The 17,876-nt window shown below is 36.4% G+C and overlaps 1 protein-coding gene across 1 annotated transcript; it reads left to right on the top strand.

Moving 5' to 3' along the window:
• The first annotated feature begins 6,461 nt into the window (after window positions 1-6,461).
• On the top strand, window positions 6,462-16,918 carry LOC129282440 (uncharacterized). Its single transcript, XM_054918339.2, has 2 exons — window positions 6,462-6,630; window positions 12,764-16,918. Exon 2 carries the CDS (start codon window positions 12,790-12,792, stop codon window positions 14,743-14,745), a length of 1,956 nt encoding a protein of 651 aa, XP_054774314.2. The 5' UTR covers window positions 6,462-6,630; window positions 12,764-12,789; the 3' UTR covers window positions 14,746-16,918.
• Window positions 16,919-17,876: the final 958 nt, after the last annotated feature.

Genomic DNA, 17,876 nt, shown 5'->3' with positions numbered 1-17,876 from the left:
ATGCCTCATCCCTATGTATTCATCATTCATCATTACCATACAGTTATGTAGGATAATTTTAGTCCTGTTTCTTGATACTTAATCATGGGGAAAGTCCTCCATTTATTATGGAAAATTTGTGTTATACACTATGTAGTCCTGACAAGGACTGTTTGATTTTCTCTCTTGGTTGTTTGATAGCTCTTGAAAGAACTTTTGTCTACGTTCCTCCATTTATCTTTGAGTTTGATGCAAAGTATTCATTAGATAGCGATGATCATCATGATTATTTTTTTTACATTGGCATGTTTTATTCATTTTGTTAAGTTAGAAATCATAAACATGAATCACAAAACAAAACATAAACATATAAGGTAGTCACTGTAGGCCAGCATTTAAGTGATTTTTCATCAGTGCTGATTTTCCCTCATTTCAAGCCCACCCACAATGCAGTTTGACCCAGGGAGTACAGGTCAAATTAGAATGCAATGTAATCATCACAAACAGGAATCACAGATAAAAAATGTAAACAAATATGATACAATGAAAGAGCATTTGGGTAATATTTAATCAATGCTGATTTTCCCACATTTCAAGCCCACTCACAATGCAGTTTGACCCAGGAAGTAAAGGTCATCTCAGAATGTATGCAATCATCGCAAACAGGAACCACGGATGAAAAATGTAAACAAATATACAATGAAAGAGCATTCGGGTAATATATAATCAATTCTGATTCAGTCTAATATCAAGCCCATCCACAATGCAGTTTGACACCGAAGTACAGGTCAACTTAGAATGCAATGCAATCATCGCAAACAGGAATCACAGATAAAAATGCAAAACAAATACAATACAATGAAAGAGCATTCAGGTAATTTTAATCAAAGCTGATTCAGTCTAATTTCAAGCCCACCCACATTGCAGTTTGACCCGGGAAGTAAAGGTCAACTTTGATTAAAAGCAATCATCGCAAACAGGAATCACAGATCAAAAACACAAATGAGTTGCAATGGAAGAGCATTCAAGTAAGTTTTCATCAAAGCTAATTCAGTCTAATTCAAGGCCACCCACTGTGCAAATTGACCCAGGTAGTAAAGGTCAACTTTGATTGAATGCAGTGCATCTGAATGGGATAAAGACCTGTTATAGAATCTTATTAACCGAGTTCTCCGTTGTGTTCAATCAAATTTTTTCATTTGTGATTCTGCAGAATAGCCTTTCAAAGCACACCTTTGTCTGCATTTCATGTTTGCGTTTTGAAAGACGATTATCTGTATGACCGATGAAAAACTGCTTGAATCCAACCATGTTTACTGAAAACTAAATGTCTTTAAAGATTGTTTCTAGATTAAAAAGTGTAAATTGAATGTGATATTTCCCCCTTACAATCACACACGTTTACTCTTTAATTTTTTAAAATCACTATTACGTCTCAACACACAACCTATCTAGACATTTGACAACTCGTTTCACAATTACATGTATGTTACAAGACGTTTTTGGTATAACTTTTGAAGGTTTCCATGGCGAAGAAGAAGCGTGTATAGGGTTTCATGGTATGCCATGTATTCTTTCGTGGGTATATGGTCTGAAAAGGACCACCCAAACTCAACTTTTCGACAAGTGTTTTAATGTGTTCAGTGTGTTCTTATCATACCGTGGTGTACCTTGAAATCACCACAAGTTTTGGTAGTTACATGCTTAAATATTATTTTCTGGCTGAAAAATTTTGGGTGTTTTTGTGCTGTTGTATAGAACAAATTTTTTGTATGATGTCGATCAGAATTTTCCTGATTCCCAAACAATACAGTGGTGCTCAAATGTTAGTGAACCCCACCAGAAAATGAACTTATTTAAAGTGTTCAAGTTCTGCCATGTTTTAGATATTTAATTGTGAAGTCAGGTGATGAAATATAACATTCATTAAAGTTTGTTTCTCTGGGCTCGTCAAACATTGCAGTGTTGTCTACATTCAACACTCGGCATGAAGGAGTGCATTTTGTGGTGGAGTTCATTAACTTTTGAGGACAACTGTCCATGTACATGTGCTTCATGATTCCTGTTATGTTCTGTATATAACATTTTATAATGTGCTGCAAATGATGGTTTTATTATACAGGTGTGTATACTTTTCAGTGGAATCGAAAATCTAACTCTGTGACTGATTGAGATTGATTAGCTTGTAAATTGTCCAGCCTTTTCAGGTATGGGTGGATAATATTACTATCCGTCTCCATCTCTGGTCATTAGCCATTAATATAGACCAGACACTATTTCATGAATAACGGCACAGACAAGCTTTGTCGTTCTCTGAGAGTTGCCATAGTACTAACCAGAGATATGTGCTTCCCAGCCAATCTAATAGATGTTATGAATTGATGTCGTCATCTTAGAGGCTGACACCATTGCCTCGCATGCGTTGGTGATCTGGAGCTGGTGCATCACTGACAACTCCATTAACACACATTCCTATATCCTCTGAGGGAGGGCGCTATGAGAATATGACATCCTATGCATAAGGTCTCTACCGATTTTCTAACAACTTCTCTCAATTACTTCTGGGGAGCATTTCACAAAGTTTCATCAGTGATTTCCATTGGGCGCTCTCGGCCAATCAGCTGCAAGGATTTCCAGGAGTTATGTCACCTGTCAGTGAAAAATCACTGACTAATGTTTTTTTGTGATACACTCCCCTGAAAATCACTGACTAAATTTTTTGTGAAACACTCCCCAGGAAGAGGAGTGTCGTGTAGAAATATTGATGAAGAAGTGAAATTTCTTTATGTACAAATGCATTCTCTGTCGCCATTTAATGTGATTTATCATAGACTAGTTGTGCTATGTCTAGAAGAAGAATAGCTATTTTGCAAAATATTAGCTTACTTACTACAATTGAATGATAGATGCTGATAGCCAATTTAGAAGAAAACTTTTCTTATACTATGACTTTGATATTTTTTACTATAACTTTAAATTAGTCATTTAAGGTTGACTAAACAAGCATTTTGTGGCTTGACAGTCAATATGGTTTACACTGTCAAGAAGTGTATATTATGTATTGTTATTTTTTTTACTATTACTATGTCATACTTGGCGAATCTGAATAAGGTATACTTTTTTATTGAATACTCTGTTAAAAAATTGAGATTGGCCAATATAGGATTAGCAAGGGTATTTAGCCTCCAAACATTCATTGATACCTATTTACCAATCATATGTAATATCACAAAAATGTGGCACATGTATGAAAGAGAAAAAATTGAAGAATTACTCTAATTTGCTCTCTTGCAAGAAGTACAGTGCGGTCAACTTGTACAAGTAGATTGCGCATTTGTCACAATTAGACCAAGTTGATTACATAATGATATTAATAATATAATGCATTTAAAATCTGTTCATCTAGCTGCCTGTTTGAAGGCACATTCATACCACGGTTTCAGATACTAGCCCCCCCCCCCCCTATAAAAAAATTCTTGAGGGCAAAGAGCAATTTGGCCCCAAATGTTCCAAAGTAGCTCTGACAATTGACCAAATTAAAGCATCAGTCTCTGTTCCATCAGTTGTTATGCTGAACTACATTGGCTACACTTATCTGTGTCTGGGGATGATAGTTGAATGTCAGAAATTCTTAAATAAATCCCCAGAAAAGATGATTATTCCTTTCTACTTTCATAAGTGATGAAAGTGTCCCTGTAAACGGCTACTAGGCTGAATTTGCCCTGAAAAAAACATAGGAAAGATACCCCCCTCCCCCATCATGGTAATCTTTAAAGCTTCCATATTTTGCTACTAAACCAGGGAGCATTCATGTCAGCCAAATATAACAACTGCCAATGGAATAATTTAAATACAAGTGAAATGGATAAAACTAATATTTTTATCAGCATTTATCCACTTACAGTATTGTCTGAAACAATAAAATCTAAAGTTATTGAAAAATATGCATCTTTGATAGATATATTCACTGTACAGTGCTCTGTGCTTAGTAAGTGAAGCCATTAAAAGGTAGAGTTGAAAATATCACACACTCTGTATGTCATTTCCATTGTATTGTACATGTATACACATGCTTTGTATACTACTCACATGTTATTCATGTATTTGTTTATGAATAAATTTGTGGAAGAGGAGAGGCCTTGGATTATACGAAATAAATGCGTCGGCTATTTTTCTTTTCTTTCAGTGTTTCATATCTTGAGCTAAGTTTCTTGCATTTATTTTATTTAAATTGCTTGAGCTAAACATGTGTTTTGAATAATGTTTTCTGCAGATAGAATTCTCATTTGGCAATTTCAGCCATTAGAATTTAAATTTGGCATCTGTAATGTTTTTATTTGTACATGTTCTTCTAAATAGCTCATTGAGCACTTGCTTTACAAATTACGTGTTGATAGAATATTAGAAAGCTGCAAAGATTATATCCTGATATTTCAGTCAGTTCAAGGCAGTAGCGTACCTAGGATTTTCCACAGGGGGGGCAAAACCGTCCGCCAAAAAAATTGACAAGACAAGCAAAAATAAAAGGTCTTCATCCACAAATATAGGATTTCGAACGAGAAAAAAAATTGACAAGCAAAAAAAAAAAAGGTTTTCAAGCTCGTCAGGGGGGGGGGGCAAAAAAGTCTTCAAGCTCGTCAGGGGGGGGCAGGGATCCGTCCTTTGCATGGGTTGTGACTCGTCAGGGGGGGCAGACTGCCCCCTTGTAGGTACGCTAGTGGTTCAAGGCTTGATAAGGGGTTTTGTGTCGACAAGACAAAGTACACAGTTCATTTTAATGGGGCACCCGCAATCAATATAAATGTTGTGAAATTGGTAAATCTCATGTATTAGAACACGTTTTTATATTATCTCCACATCAAATCATCTTCCGGCAAATACTTTAAGATAATCTAGTAATGAAAGGGACTAGGGATGTGAACTTTGGGCGAGGTTTACCAATACTAGAGACCAGTGGGGTAATGAGCCAAAAACTTTTAGGGGGCTAGATATTGCATTTTGCATTAAATTTATAAAATGTTGCGAGTGAGCAAGCAAAAATTTCAACAATTTTATTTAAAAAAAATCAATTTTGTGATAGATTTTAACAAAATATTCAAGAAGTAATATCATATTTCACCCTCCATTCTTTCCCATTCTCTCCTTTTTTTTTTTTTTTTACATTGGTCAGGATTCTTTTTTTTTTTTTTGGGGGGGGGGGGCAAGACCCCCACTCCCCCATCTGTACGCCAGTGCGAAAGACGGGCTTTTTCTCAATACTTTCTCTTCATAATTTCCTATTTCCTCATAAAATCTCTTTGTTTCTCAAAGGGACCCCATACCTCACCCACCCCCCACATTGACAACCCTGGCCAGTGTAAATTGAGGAAGTTGCCCAATGTGCTGTTTCCACCCCTCGATGGATTGCGCAAGATCAAGAATAATAGAAGTCATTTCAACATTGCTAGTCTGCAAACGTCAGACCTAAGAATGACCTCTCACAGAGAAATTGGCAACTCTCCGGGCAGATTGAAAAATCTGTCTGCTTTGGAGGTTTCTTTCAAACATTTTCTGATATTTTAAAGGGCGACACGACATTTGCTCCAGCGACAATTGTTCCGTCCTTTATTTTGTCTAAGATATAGGGTTAAGGTTGCAATAGGTTTTTTGTCAGGTTTAGGGTTGGGTGTAGGCATGGGCGGAAATCCCAGGGGGGGACATGTCCCCCTTACTCATAATAGTAGGCTGGACACAATATAAAATGTCCTACTATTTGTGGTCGTTAAAATTAATGGTTACAATATAGTAACATGACACATGCCTCTCAAGGCTCTCATATTAAGGGTCTCATATTTAAACACTCCTTTCTTCCCTTTTCTTTCTAATAAAATTTCTCCCCTTTTTTGTTCACTACGCTTGAATATTCAAATTTTTGAAATGAAAATCCGATTTTGCGACTGAATTTTAAATCATTGAAATAAATTATCATGTATTTGAAAATGTCTTCCTTCATTTTTTTTACAATGCGAAAGTATATAAGCAGTTTATTATTAGAGAAGCCTTTTGAACAAACTTTTTATATTTAGGCCTATGTGTATCATGCATTTTACTGTTATGCAAATTATAAATTCGATAAAGGACTACTACTAGTTTAGACCTACATGTAGACCTACATGTATTTAGGCCTACTACATGTACAGCGAAAATAATTTGCTGATGAAATCAAAGTATACCTGATGTTTAAAGGGATTGTTTGATATAATTGCATACACTTTGTGCATGATCAAATTAAAAAAACTGTTAATCTTGTATACCTTTAATCTTGTATACAAAGTATACCTGATATTTAAAGGGATTGTTTGATTTAATTGCATACACTTTGTGCGTGATCGAACTTTAAAAACTTTTAATCTTGTGAAGAATCCGCACATCAAAATAAAGTTTGCGTTAACAGACTACGCAGACTGACGTCACATCCTGGGGAATCCCCAGATTGAAAAGTTGCATTCAAGACAGACCACTTGTGCTCATCCAAGCGCATGCAAGAATCCGCGCAGATGCGTTTGTATTGCTGATCTTATGTGCATTCAGTGGTGTGAATTTTTAATAAACGTTGGGCGTGTCTTCGAGCAGTTTGCCAGAAGTTAAAACCTTCATTAAAAGTCTTCACATGTAAGTGCTAACGATTATCAAATCTTTATAATATTTGTGATTATCGTGCATGCAGTATTTTGACAAAAATGCCAGGTTACATTCTGTTCGTGAAGTCAGTCTCTGTTTCGTCGGTTGCCCGCTGGATCTAAGTTGCTTCACCTAAAAACTTTCCAACACAGACGGATTTCAGCTGTCTACATAACACAAACTTCAATGACAGACCTTTGTTCGTGTTGATATCTTTACAGCTCAGACATTTTAAAACTAATAATGTTAATACACTGATAATTCTGATATCAAAGAGACTCTCATATAACATTAATAATAACAGGAAAAGAAGAGAAGAGCACAGCCAGCGGAAGAATAGAGAAATTGATGAAGTCTGGGCACTGATTATCAACAAATTCAATGCTAGCTTTATCACATAGAATTGACATTTCAATGAAAGGTCATCATCATCATCCAAAATAGATAAAAAGAATGGAGGAGTCAACTAAATTGTAACACTGTCCAATTTATAGCAAATGAGATGAGTGTGTGAAATGAAAGTGAATGTGCCAATGTGGGCTATTCCACGGTTACTCACGTTACATTTGGAGACACCTTGACTCATACTTGGAGCTGTAACTCCATTATTATTGATAGGAACTAAACATCTCTTTATCACAACATAGTACGCAGTCTGACTATCCTTTGTATAAAAACAAAACTTGGGAAATTTCATTATGCTCCTGGCAAATCTTTGAAATGTGTCGGTTACTCATGTTACATGATTTGGACATGCATCAATTTATTATTTAATTTAATTTATATCGTGATATAAGTGTATTTAAGATGTAAAATTTGTGTAAATTCAGTTGTTCTTTGTTTGATATTGATTGTATTTTTTATGTAAATGATTGTAAAGGGTAATGCAATTCGGCTTTTCAGCCGCTATAGACACCCCTGTTGAATTAAACCGTTTTAAATAAATAAATAAAATGAAAAGTGGACATAAGTGAAAAGTGTCCTCATGCAAGGCTTTTATGAAAGTTGATTATATCCATTTCAAAGAAGTATATTAGGGAGACAAATTTGTATATAATTAAAAAAATAAAGAACACATGGTTTTTACAAGGGGTGCAGATAAAGTGGTTACTCACGTTACGGTTCAGATGGGCTATATGTACAAAGACACATTGAGCTCATGTCCAACAACCTATGGAATCGCCCATATAAGATGTGAAGAATGTGAAAGATTCAGGTCTGAGAATGTAATGAATGGGTAGATATGAATAGGAAAGGAATGCCAAGAAAAGCAGGGTTAAAATGACATTGACAATGAATGAAAACATTTAATAAGAGTTGTGAACAATAATTAATACCAAAGGCAAAGCTGAAAAAAAGAAAGGATATATACTAAATGTCAAATCAGCAGCCCTACAATAAGCCATTCAGGAGTTCCATTCTGTGCATGATCAGAAGAAGGTCATTTGTACCAAAGTGATATGGTGGTTTAATATTTAATGAAATAAGCACCAACTTTGATGTCTTGATTATTCATATATTCTTTTGAATTGGGTTTTCATTGGATCCACAAAACACAGCGATATACCAACTATAGCAACTAGTATTTCACAGTTGGGCATTGTTATTAGAACATGCTAATGCTTTCAAAGTAGAAATGCAACAAAACCTTCATAGAATGTCCATTGTTATGCTATTCTAGTCACCTGGACTATGCAATTTCTGCATCCTGCTATGTAAGGCATACTATTTTGCTTTGAAATCTGCCTCGTGAAAGAAATGAAATTCCATTTGACCAAAATTGCCCATGAGGTAACTCCGAACTGGTCTATTGTCATTGACCTGTTTTCTAACTTGGTACGGTACTGAAATAAACAAAGATTGTTTTGACCATGAGAAAGTAATATATGTTCTACAATAAGCCAGTTCACGGTTAGCTCATGATCAACTTTTCTCCAATGACCTTTGTGATTTTTCATTAGGATAAGCACTATCATTTTCAAATGTAGATGTTGCGTAAGCTTTACCGGTAGAGTATTCAAATTCTAAGAACAAAAGGCATTGTATAGACCAGGTGACTAGAATAGTACATTAGGGATAAAGTTTGGAAATCTGTTTTATTGTCTGCCTTTGGCACATTTGACTATTGTTTAGGCTACTGTCAAATACCAGTGATTATGAAGGCTCTATTTATTACTCTTCAGCTTGGATGTGATAAATATGTTGAAAGGAATACATGAATAATCATCAAATCACAAATGCCTATGTCAGTGAATTTGAAAGCCACCTTCATGGTTGTCTCCAATGACCTGTTTCTGCTCGTGCGCAGTTTACAACCGTGAACAGGCTTATTGTCATTGATCTGTTTTCTAACTTATTGAAACGCAAAGGTTGTTCTTGACAATGAGAAAGCTGGTTATAAGCTTGCCAGACATAGCAACAACTTTGTATGCAGACTGGATTTGAGGTCCATAGTTTTTACAGCCTACTTGTTTCCCAGCACAAAGAAAGAAAATGTATGAATTTGAATCTGCCATAAAGTGCATGTCCTGGACAGGGTAGGGCTCAATTACAAGGTAATTGATCAATTATGTAATTAGATACATTTTTTAGTACCGGTAATTGTCATTGTTAATGTAATATCGTAATTGAAGTTTTTGAATCATCATCATCTGCTGTAATCTTCAAAGGGCTCTGCAGCCTATCTCGAAGATGAAATTAGACTTGGATCGACGCACGTTATGAGGAGGAGTGAGGGATATTTTCAAAGTGATTTTGCAGGAGCTTTTGGAAGCTGTCAAGCAAAACTGCATTAACTATTTGAGGGAGTTTATTTCATTCAGGTACAGATCGTTGGGCAAAGGCAAATTTGTCAATATTGCCTCTTGGATGATATGTCTGAAAACACTTGTGATTGTTCCTAGTGACAGTGGTGCTTAAGGAAAAGAATTTGTCTTGGGGTATTGCAGCAAGGTCATTCACAATCCTATACACTATGCTGAGTCTGCTGGAAAAGTAATTTTAATTGTAAAAAATGTAATTGGCTTCAATTACTGTTAATTACTTTTAATTAGATTCAGTTGCTTTACAATAAACTTACTATGACTTAATTTCATGACCCTTTTTCATGTCAACTGCTTAATTCAGCATCAGAGAGAGTAACAGGCAGAATCCGTGCTCTTTCATCTTTTCAGTTTCTTAAACTTTAATATGTTGAAATAGGTGGTAATAAAATTGGTTTCAGTTATGACTTTTCTAGAAAGTAATTGAAATTGTAATTGTAATAGGCAAAAGTAATTGGTTATTGTAAATGTAATTGCAAAAAGAAATGTAATTCAATTGAAAAGTAAATGTAATTGAACATTTTTTCAATTACATAATTGTATTTATAATTGTAATTGAAGAAAGTTATTATGCCCAACCCTGGTCCTGGAATACTGTCTAGCTGACCTCATGAGTTATCTGTTAAAATAAAGCATTTTGATGATAATGCTTTTATATTTTATTGCTCTCTTCACTCTATTTATATAAATTATCTGGTGAGTGCATGACTTATCCAGCAAAATTTTATGTCCAGCTACAATTTAATATGTTGTACAAAATAAATATCCAGTCAATTTTGTTGTTTTATGGTTGAAATTGCGTATTTTCAGGTCTTAATTTCAACGAAATAATGGTCACTCTCCACATGGCCTGCTACGCACCCGCGTCCAGATAAAGCGTCGAAAAGGGTCCCGTTTCAGGCACTCAGGCGGCGTCGACGTCATTTGGCAAAAAGGGTTGCATTCAGCACCAGTCGCCGGTAAATCGCCTTTTCTCTCTCTCTTCACGCCATTTAGGGTTGCTACGTGTAATCTGGTTTTGAAAATTACACAATTTAGGGGTGCAAATTTTGGCAAATTTGAGGAGACCCGGGAGCAGACCTAAGCAATAAACACCATGAAGGGCGATTTTAAGGGATACAAAATAATCCTCGCACACACCGGCGTGGCCAGCGCAGCACTTATGAGAGTCAGAGTTACCCTCGTACAGTCCTAGCTCGTCTCTTACACCTGGCTCTATACAAGGCAGCATGCGTTACCCACAGGTATCATATCAATCGATTTTGATGTTTACGCCACTTTAATAGGGTATCAAATTAGGGGATTTCCCTGTTCATGCCTCTTAGGGTGGCTTTTCTCATGGGTTACGCCATTTAGGGTTGCAATTTACTTAATGTCATTACGCCATTTAGGGTGCATTTTTTAGGTTAATTGTCGGACACGGGTGGGTAGCAATCCATGTGGAGAGTGACCCCCTCGGGTTTAGGTCAGTCTTTCAGAGTTCTTTCAGAGGTCTTGGTTTGGCTTTCAGAGAACTTGATTGATCACAAGATCTCTGGCAGTTCGCCTGATAATCTTTCAGTGATGGTCTCTCAGCAAACTTTCAGTTGTCTTCAGGGTCCTACAGGAATTAATCTTGCTGGAAATGTTGTTTTTGGTCTTTCAGTGATGGTCTCTCAGTGAACTTTCAGTTGTCTTCAGGGTCGTACAGGAATTAATCTTGCTGGAAATGTTGTTTTTGGTCTTTCAGTGATGGTCTCTCAGCAAACTTTCAGTTGTCTTCAGGGTCCTACAGGAATTAATCTTGCTGGAAATGTTGTTTTTGGTCTTTCAGTGGTCTTTCGTGGGTTTTCGGAACCACTCCAAAGAGACAGCAAATTTTACTGATCTGAAGACTGCTGAAAGACTGTCTTGCCAATTTTCTGCCTTTCATCGGTCCGTTCTATGGAATGGGGCCTTATCTTGGCTCTGAAGAAATTCTTTGCCTAGGCAGCTTAATCTGATATCGTTGGGAGGACATCTCAACTCAAAGGGGAATGAAACCTTTGGAACAAGTAGGCATGTGTCGAAACAGAAAAATCAAAGAATAAGAACAAAGAAAGTTTGAGAAAAATCGGACAAATAATGAGAAAGTTATGAGCATTTGAATATTGCAATCACTAATGCTATGGAGATCCTCCCATTGGCAATGCGACAAGGATGTGTGATGTCACATGTGAACAACTTTCCCTTTGATGGACTATAAAATACCATCAAAATGTCTCTTTTTGCTTTTTCTTATTGTGATACAAACTCTTTATCCATGATGTATCCTTTAAAAATTTGTATTACATGCCCTCCTCTAGAAAGAACACATGATCTACTGATAGATGTGATAAAAGAGGCAATTTAAGTGAAATATATACTAAAGTAATGGGGAGAGTTGTTCACAAGTGACATCACACATCTTTGTCGCATTGTCATTTGAGGATCTCCATAGCCTTAGTGATCGCAATATTCAAATGCTCATAACTTTCTCATTATTCATTCAATTTTTCTCAAACGTTCGTTGATCTGTTTCTTTGATTTTTCTGTTTTCACACAAGCTATGTTGTTCCAAAGGTTTCATTCTCCTTTAATGATTGTTTGGTGTAACTAGGCTTGCTCTGAATGCTTGAAGTGAACTTTTTTCAACTCCTTTCATTATTATATAACTTCTTTTTTTTTCTCATAGAATTGTGATAGATTTCATTTTGATTTGTCATTGTCTTACATAGAATTGTAATTGATTCCAAATGAAAATAGAATTGAAATTGATCTCAAGTAAGAAATAGGAATTGACAATTTGAGATCAATCTGATTTTAAGTTTGATATAAATGTCCGACTTAATACCATATATGACTCAATCACGAATACCTGTATGATGTTGAACTTAAGCACAATGTTTGGTGGTTAATTTTTGCCCATATCGAAGTCAAAGAATCTGAAATGTACCAGTTACCTGATTATTTCTGTTTTTAAGCTTTCCTTTGTAATAATTGTCAGGACTTGCATTCCAAGGATTGCAGGAGTGTGAGAGTTCAGATTTTTTTGTTTTGATTTTCAGCTTAATTTCAGCTTATTTTTGGCCTTCCTCTGTACAAAAAGTATGGGAGCTCTGTCTATTTCAGACTTTTTCAACACTCTTCAGCTTTTTTCAGATCTTTTTATTTGTGACCACTCACACCCCTGGGATTGGTTCAGATGAAGTAGATTTGTTTTTTTCTTCGTTTGAGTCATTTTGTTCATTCTCTTTTTAAATGAATTTTAACAATTTCCCTCTCTTGATTATTCTTTTATTCAGTTGTGATGACTCAACGAGGGTAAGCCATGGCCAGCTGCAACAAAGATCATTTGATATGCCCAATATGCATTGATACGATTAGCCATGCTACTTTACTCAATTGCGGTCATACCTTCTGTCGGGTCTGCCTAGAAGAACTCTATGATCAGCACGGAGCGAACTTATCATGTCCGGTGTGCCGTGCAAAGACAAGGTTAACTGCAAAGGGTGTTCATGGACTTCCACCAAATGTCATCATCAACGGTCTCGTGGCTGACCTCATCAAACCATCTCGTGATTCAGCCAAAGCTTGCCGCCTTCACAACGATCACGAGAAGGAATTGTTCTGCGAGGAATGCAAAGTGCACATATGTGTCAGGTGTTTGGTATCAGAGCACCTGAACCACCCAATGAAACCGAGGGAAGTGTTCGAGAGAGAAATCCAGGAAAAGGTTGACTGTCTTATGCAGCGTGGCCAGGCGAAGAAAGCAGACATGGAGATGATAATCACATCTACTGTGGCACCTAGACAAGAAGTCGCCACTGCAGTTGAAAATTTGGAGAGGTATATCAAGTACGCATTTTCCACGAAGGTGAGGATTTTGAAGGAAAATGAAGCCTCCTTGCTTGGGGAAGTATGTTTGTTGCTCGGAAACTACGACCGCAGCATTAGTGACCTGACAATGCCATATAAACAAGCTGTTGAGGATATTAATCGTGCCTTGGCGGTCATCACTGTTGATGCTCCAGGAAGCTTGGAAGCAGACAAGCTGGCAAGTCATACCATGGTTTGCAATGACCTGGATGAACTCCTCAATGAAAACATTGAAGACATTGATGCTGATCTTGTAGAAAGTGCCAAAGATGCTGCGATGGATACAGAATTCCACCCAGTAAGGGATGTGCAGCTGATGACTCTTGGTATTATCAAGATCAAGAAGAAGGTCAAAGTCCTGAGGGAAGTTCAGCTGCCTTGTATGGTTGAGGGGATGACAGCAGGATCGCATAACACAGTTCTGGTTGGATATGGGTCCTGGCTGTCTGGGTATGATACGTATGGTGTTACAGAGCACAATGATAAATGCAAATTCAAGCAAGGGGACAGAGTGGAGGCTATACGTCTCGATGGTAGTGATGATGATGACGATGATGAAATTCCTATAATTGATGATGATGACGATGATGAACTTTCTATAATTGATGATGATGACGATGATGAAATTTTTTCTATAATTGATGATGATGACGATGATGAAATTCCTATAATTGATGATGATGACGATGATGAAATTCCTATAATTGATGATGATGACGATGATGAAATTCCTATAATTGGGGTCCAGAGCATAGAGGAAGAGGACAATAGGGAAGTGTGGGATATTGCAAAACTATCCAGTGGTGAGTTGGCCATATCCCACGGAACTCACTCTGTTGCCATCTACCTAGATCGTCCAACGCATTCCAAGTACCAATGTACAAATGTAGGTTATGCATGCCAGATATGCACTGACCAAGCCAACTGTGTCTATGTCGTCAACGGGAAGCCAGATGTAGCCATCTTTCAGGTCGGTCGTACGGTGAACTCGCGACGTATCATCCGCACTAATGAACTCTGCCCTCGACAGGTGTCGGTTACAAGCAATGGAGTCATCATTGTTTCCACATGTGACATCACACCGAGCACCGTGACCGTCTTTGACAAGAATGGCACAGTCCGATCTTCCTTGAAGGGGACCGATGATAAGGAAACTCTGTATGCTGCAGTAGATTCCAGAGATCAGGTACTGATCGCCCGCATTAGGCAGGGTTCTACGATACTCAAAATGTCCACCTACATTCTACAAGGTTATGAGCTGAAGGAGAAGGTCAAGTTTGATGACGTTGAGCTTCCTTTAGAGGTGTACTCTTCGCTTGGCTCACTGTGCCACCTGGTAAGTCTAACGCCAGAGCTGTTTGCCTTTGCTCATTTCGATAGTTTGGTATTCTTCAAGGTACCAGTCTAAAAGGCACCAGTGTATGTGGCACCTGTGTAAAAGTCACCGGTGTAAAAGGTGACTTCATTGATGAGTGGATAAAAGGTGCGACCATGGGGTTTCAAAAAACACCCTAAACAAGTATTTTCCATATTCTGAAAATGCATCCCTTAACAAGTATAGGAATCTAAACGGTAACCTTGACAAGTATTCCCTGAATTGACCCCCTAAACAAGTACAGCAATATTTTAATTGTTATGTCACGAACGTCGGCTTTACCATTAATACCGTCCCATCTCCCACTCCCACCTTGCTAAAATCGGACCCTAAACACATAATGTTGGGGCAGAAAGTACATCCTTTATAAAGCATTTTAGTCTTTATACCCTCGTAAATTTGACCATAAACACGTACATGTAGCTTTCCAGTGAAATATATACCTTTGTTTTTGACATCCCTAGTATGTACGTAACTTGCCCAATCTGGTATCCACTCACCAATGGATGGCCCCTGGGTGTTTATTGAAGTATTCTGTATGTCACAGTAATTCAATGATTGTGCTGCCATACCCTATCAGATTAATGTACATACTTTTATTCCTTTGTTTGATTTGGGGAATTACAGACAAGTCAAGGGCCCCTGTTTTACAAAAACTTGCGATTGATCCCATCAGTCACAGTCATAATTTTTCATACACTAAATTGGCAACGTGTCCCTTTGTAAACAAAGAAGAGCACACTAATTGTCAAGACAACGATGGACGCTTGAATATACACGTACCTGGGTCCCGTAACACAAAGGTTAGTGACAACGAACGTAGAGGGCAGTATGTGTGTTGCTGCCCTCTATATTCGTTGGTTAGCGATTAATTTTCACTGTTGATTGTACATTGTAGTCAATGCAATTAATCGTAGAAAAATGTTCTGCGATCATTAATTGCTCTAAAGCTTTGTGTTACGGCTGTATTTAGAAATCATTTTGGGTACGTATATGCAGTTTAGATGTTCGGGTGTTGTTGGCTTTCCATAGTTATGTTTGATTGGATCAATCACAACTCTTTGTATTAAGACGGGGCCCAAGGTCCGTTGCAGAAAGACTTGCAATCAATCGCAACTCAAAAAATCATCCGCAACTCGATTTTCAACCAATCAAAAGCGCGCATTTGGGACTTGCGCTTGATTTTTTGGCTTGCGCTTAAATGCAACTCTTTCTGCAACGGGCCCCAGGAGAGATAAAGGAAAAACAGCAATTACATTGGCCCGTATTCTGAAGTCGGGTTTAACTTAAACTCAGGTTTAAAGTTGTGGTTTAAGTATGGACAGCCAATTGTTACATAAATCACTAACAGTAGGGATATAATATTTCAGCTCATTTGGCTCCCAAATCATTCATGATTGTCTAGGAAGTATATATAAATTATTGTCTTCACCATCGATGAATCAGGAAAGAGCACAGCAAACATAAGAAATGTACAACTTAATAAAAAAATTTGATACTTATGGCTGTCCATACTTAACCACAACTTTAAACCTGAGTTTAACTTAAACCTGACTTCAGAATACAGGCCATTATGTTTACCATTTGTTTGTAAAATATAGGAATTTAATCTATATTTTTGCTTGTAAAATAAAGCAATATATCTTCTAGGTATTGGAATAAATTTGACTTCATAACTTTACACATATATCATGCTCTCTGAGGAGTGAAAAGGAGATTGTTTTTTGTGCAATTCTATGGAAACTGATATATATTTTTTTATTTTATAGTTCTTTATTGAAAAGAAGGCTGTTCTAGATGACATGAATAATAGAACAACATTGGGTTAACTTAAAGATTTTTTTTTGTAAGAAAGAAATAGAATTTAATGTATGCATCTTATTCATGTAATAGAAAAAATATGAATATTAGAAAAAATATATTGTAGTATTAGACGTGATCACAGATTCAAATAAAGATTAGATGTTCTTTTAAAAGTGATAATTCAATGAAAATGAACAATGAACATTTGGTCTTTTTTCTGAAAATTATTTTTGAAATATGATGATAAGTGATCAATAATTTAATTGACTTTCAGGGAAGTGAAAATATGCTTTTATTTTCTTGTGTTCTATACAAACCACTTCATTACCAAGGTACAAACACTATAACTCATGTGTGAATTGGAATTTTACTGAAAAAATAATAAATTTTATCCTTCCATATCAAATGGCATTCTAATTTTAGATTAGTTATAAGTGATCAAAGTTAAGAGAGAGTGAAATGATGATCAAAGGAATATATATATATATATATATATATACAGTATATATGCATGATATATTTTTTTATTTTATCCATAGGACTAAGAGTGGTTTTTGTTAATGTTGTATTGAAGTATACATCGACATACATGTACTTACATTGTTTTTTGACGACTTGTGTATTGTATGTAATGGAATGTCTATGATATTCTATGATACATTTGAGTTGATGTTTGAGGTTCACGCAAGCCAGCATGAAATGTGCATACTACCCAGAATGTTTCGGAAACCTCAGCGGTTCAATACAACCTCCGATAGGAATTCTTGTTTTTCATGTTGAATATCACATGAACTGATTTTAAGACTGCTAGTTGAGGAAGAGTTACTCTTCAGTTTAAATAGGTTATTTCTAGAATTTAATTTTGGAAGCCGATGTCTTCATGCATATTTCAGAAAAACGTTTCTGATGACTAGCTATAAAGTGGGTTTTTGAGCGAAGTGGTGATTTGTTTTCTTTTTCCCTTTCTATTTTTATCCTTTGTTTTGATAAAAAAATAATATTCACTGATGTTTTAAAGGGATGGTCCGGGCTGAAAATATTTATATTGTAATACATAGAGTAGAATTCACTGAGCAAAATGCCGAAAATTTCATCAAAATCGGATAACAAATAATAAGGTTATTGAAGTTTAAAGTTTAGCAATATTTTGTGAAAACAGTCGTCCTGAATATTCATTAGGTGGGCTGATGATGTCACATCCCCACTTTCCGTTTTCTTAAGTTATTACATAAAATCATAATTTTATCATTATTTCATACTTGTGTGAATAATATGTCTCCCTTATAATGAAATAAGTTGCAGCAATAAATATATAATGCACTCAATCAGTTGTCAGTCCAATTTTCCTAGTTCTTGGAGGA

Source organism: Lytechinus pictus, chromosome 19, assembly GCF_037042905.1.
Source record: "Lytechinus pictus isolate F3 Inbred chromosome 19, Lp3.0, whole genome shotgun sequence".
Taxonomy (NCBI): Eukaryota; Metazoa; Echinodermata; class Echinoidea; order Temnopleuroida; family Toxopneustidae; genus Lytechinus; species Lytechinus pictus.
This window is presented reverse-complemented; position numbering and strand designations above follow the sequence as displayed.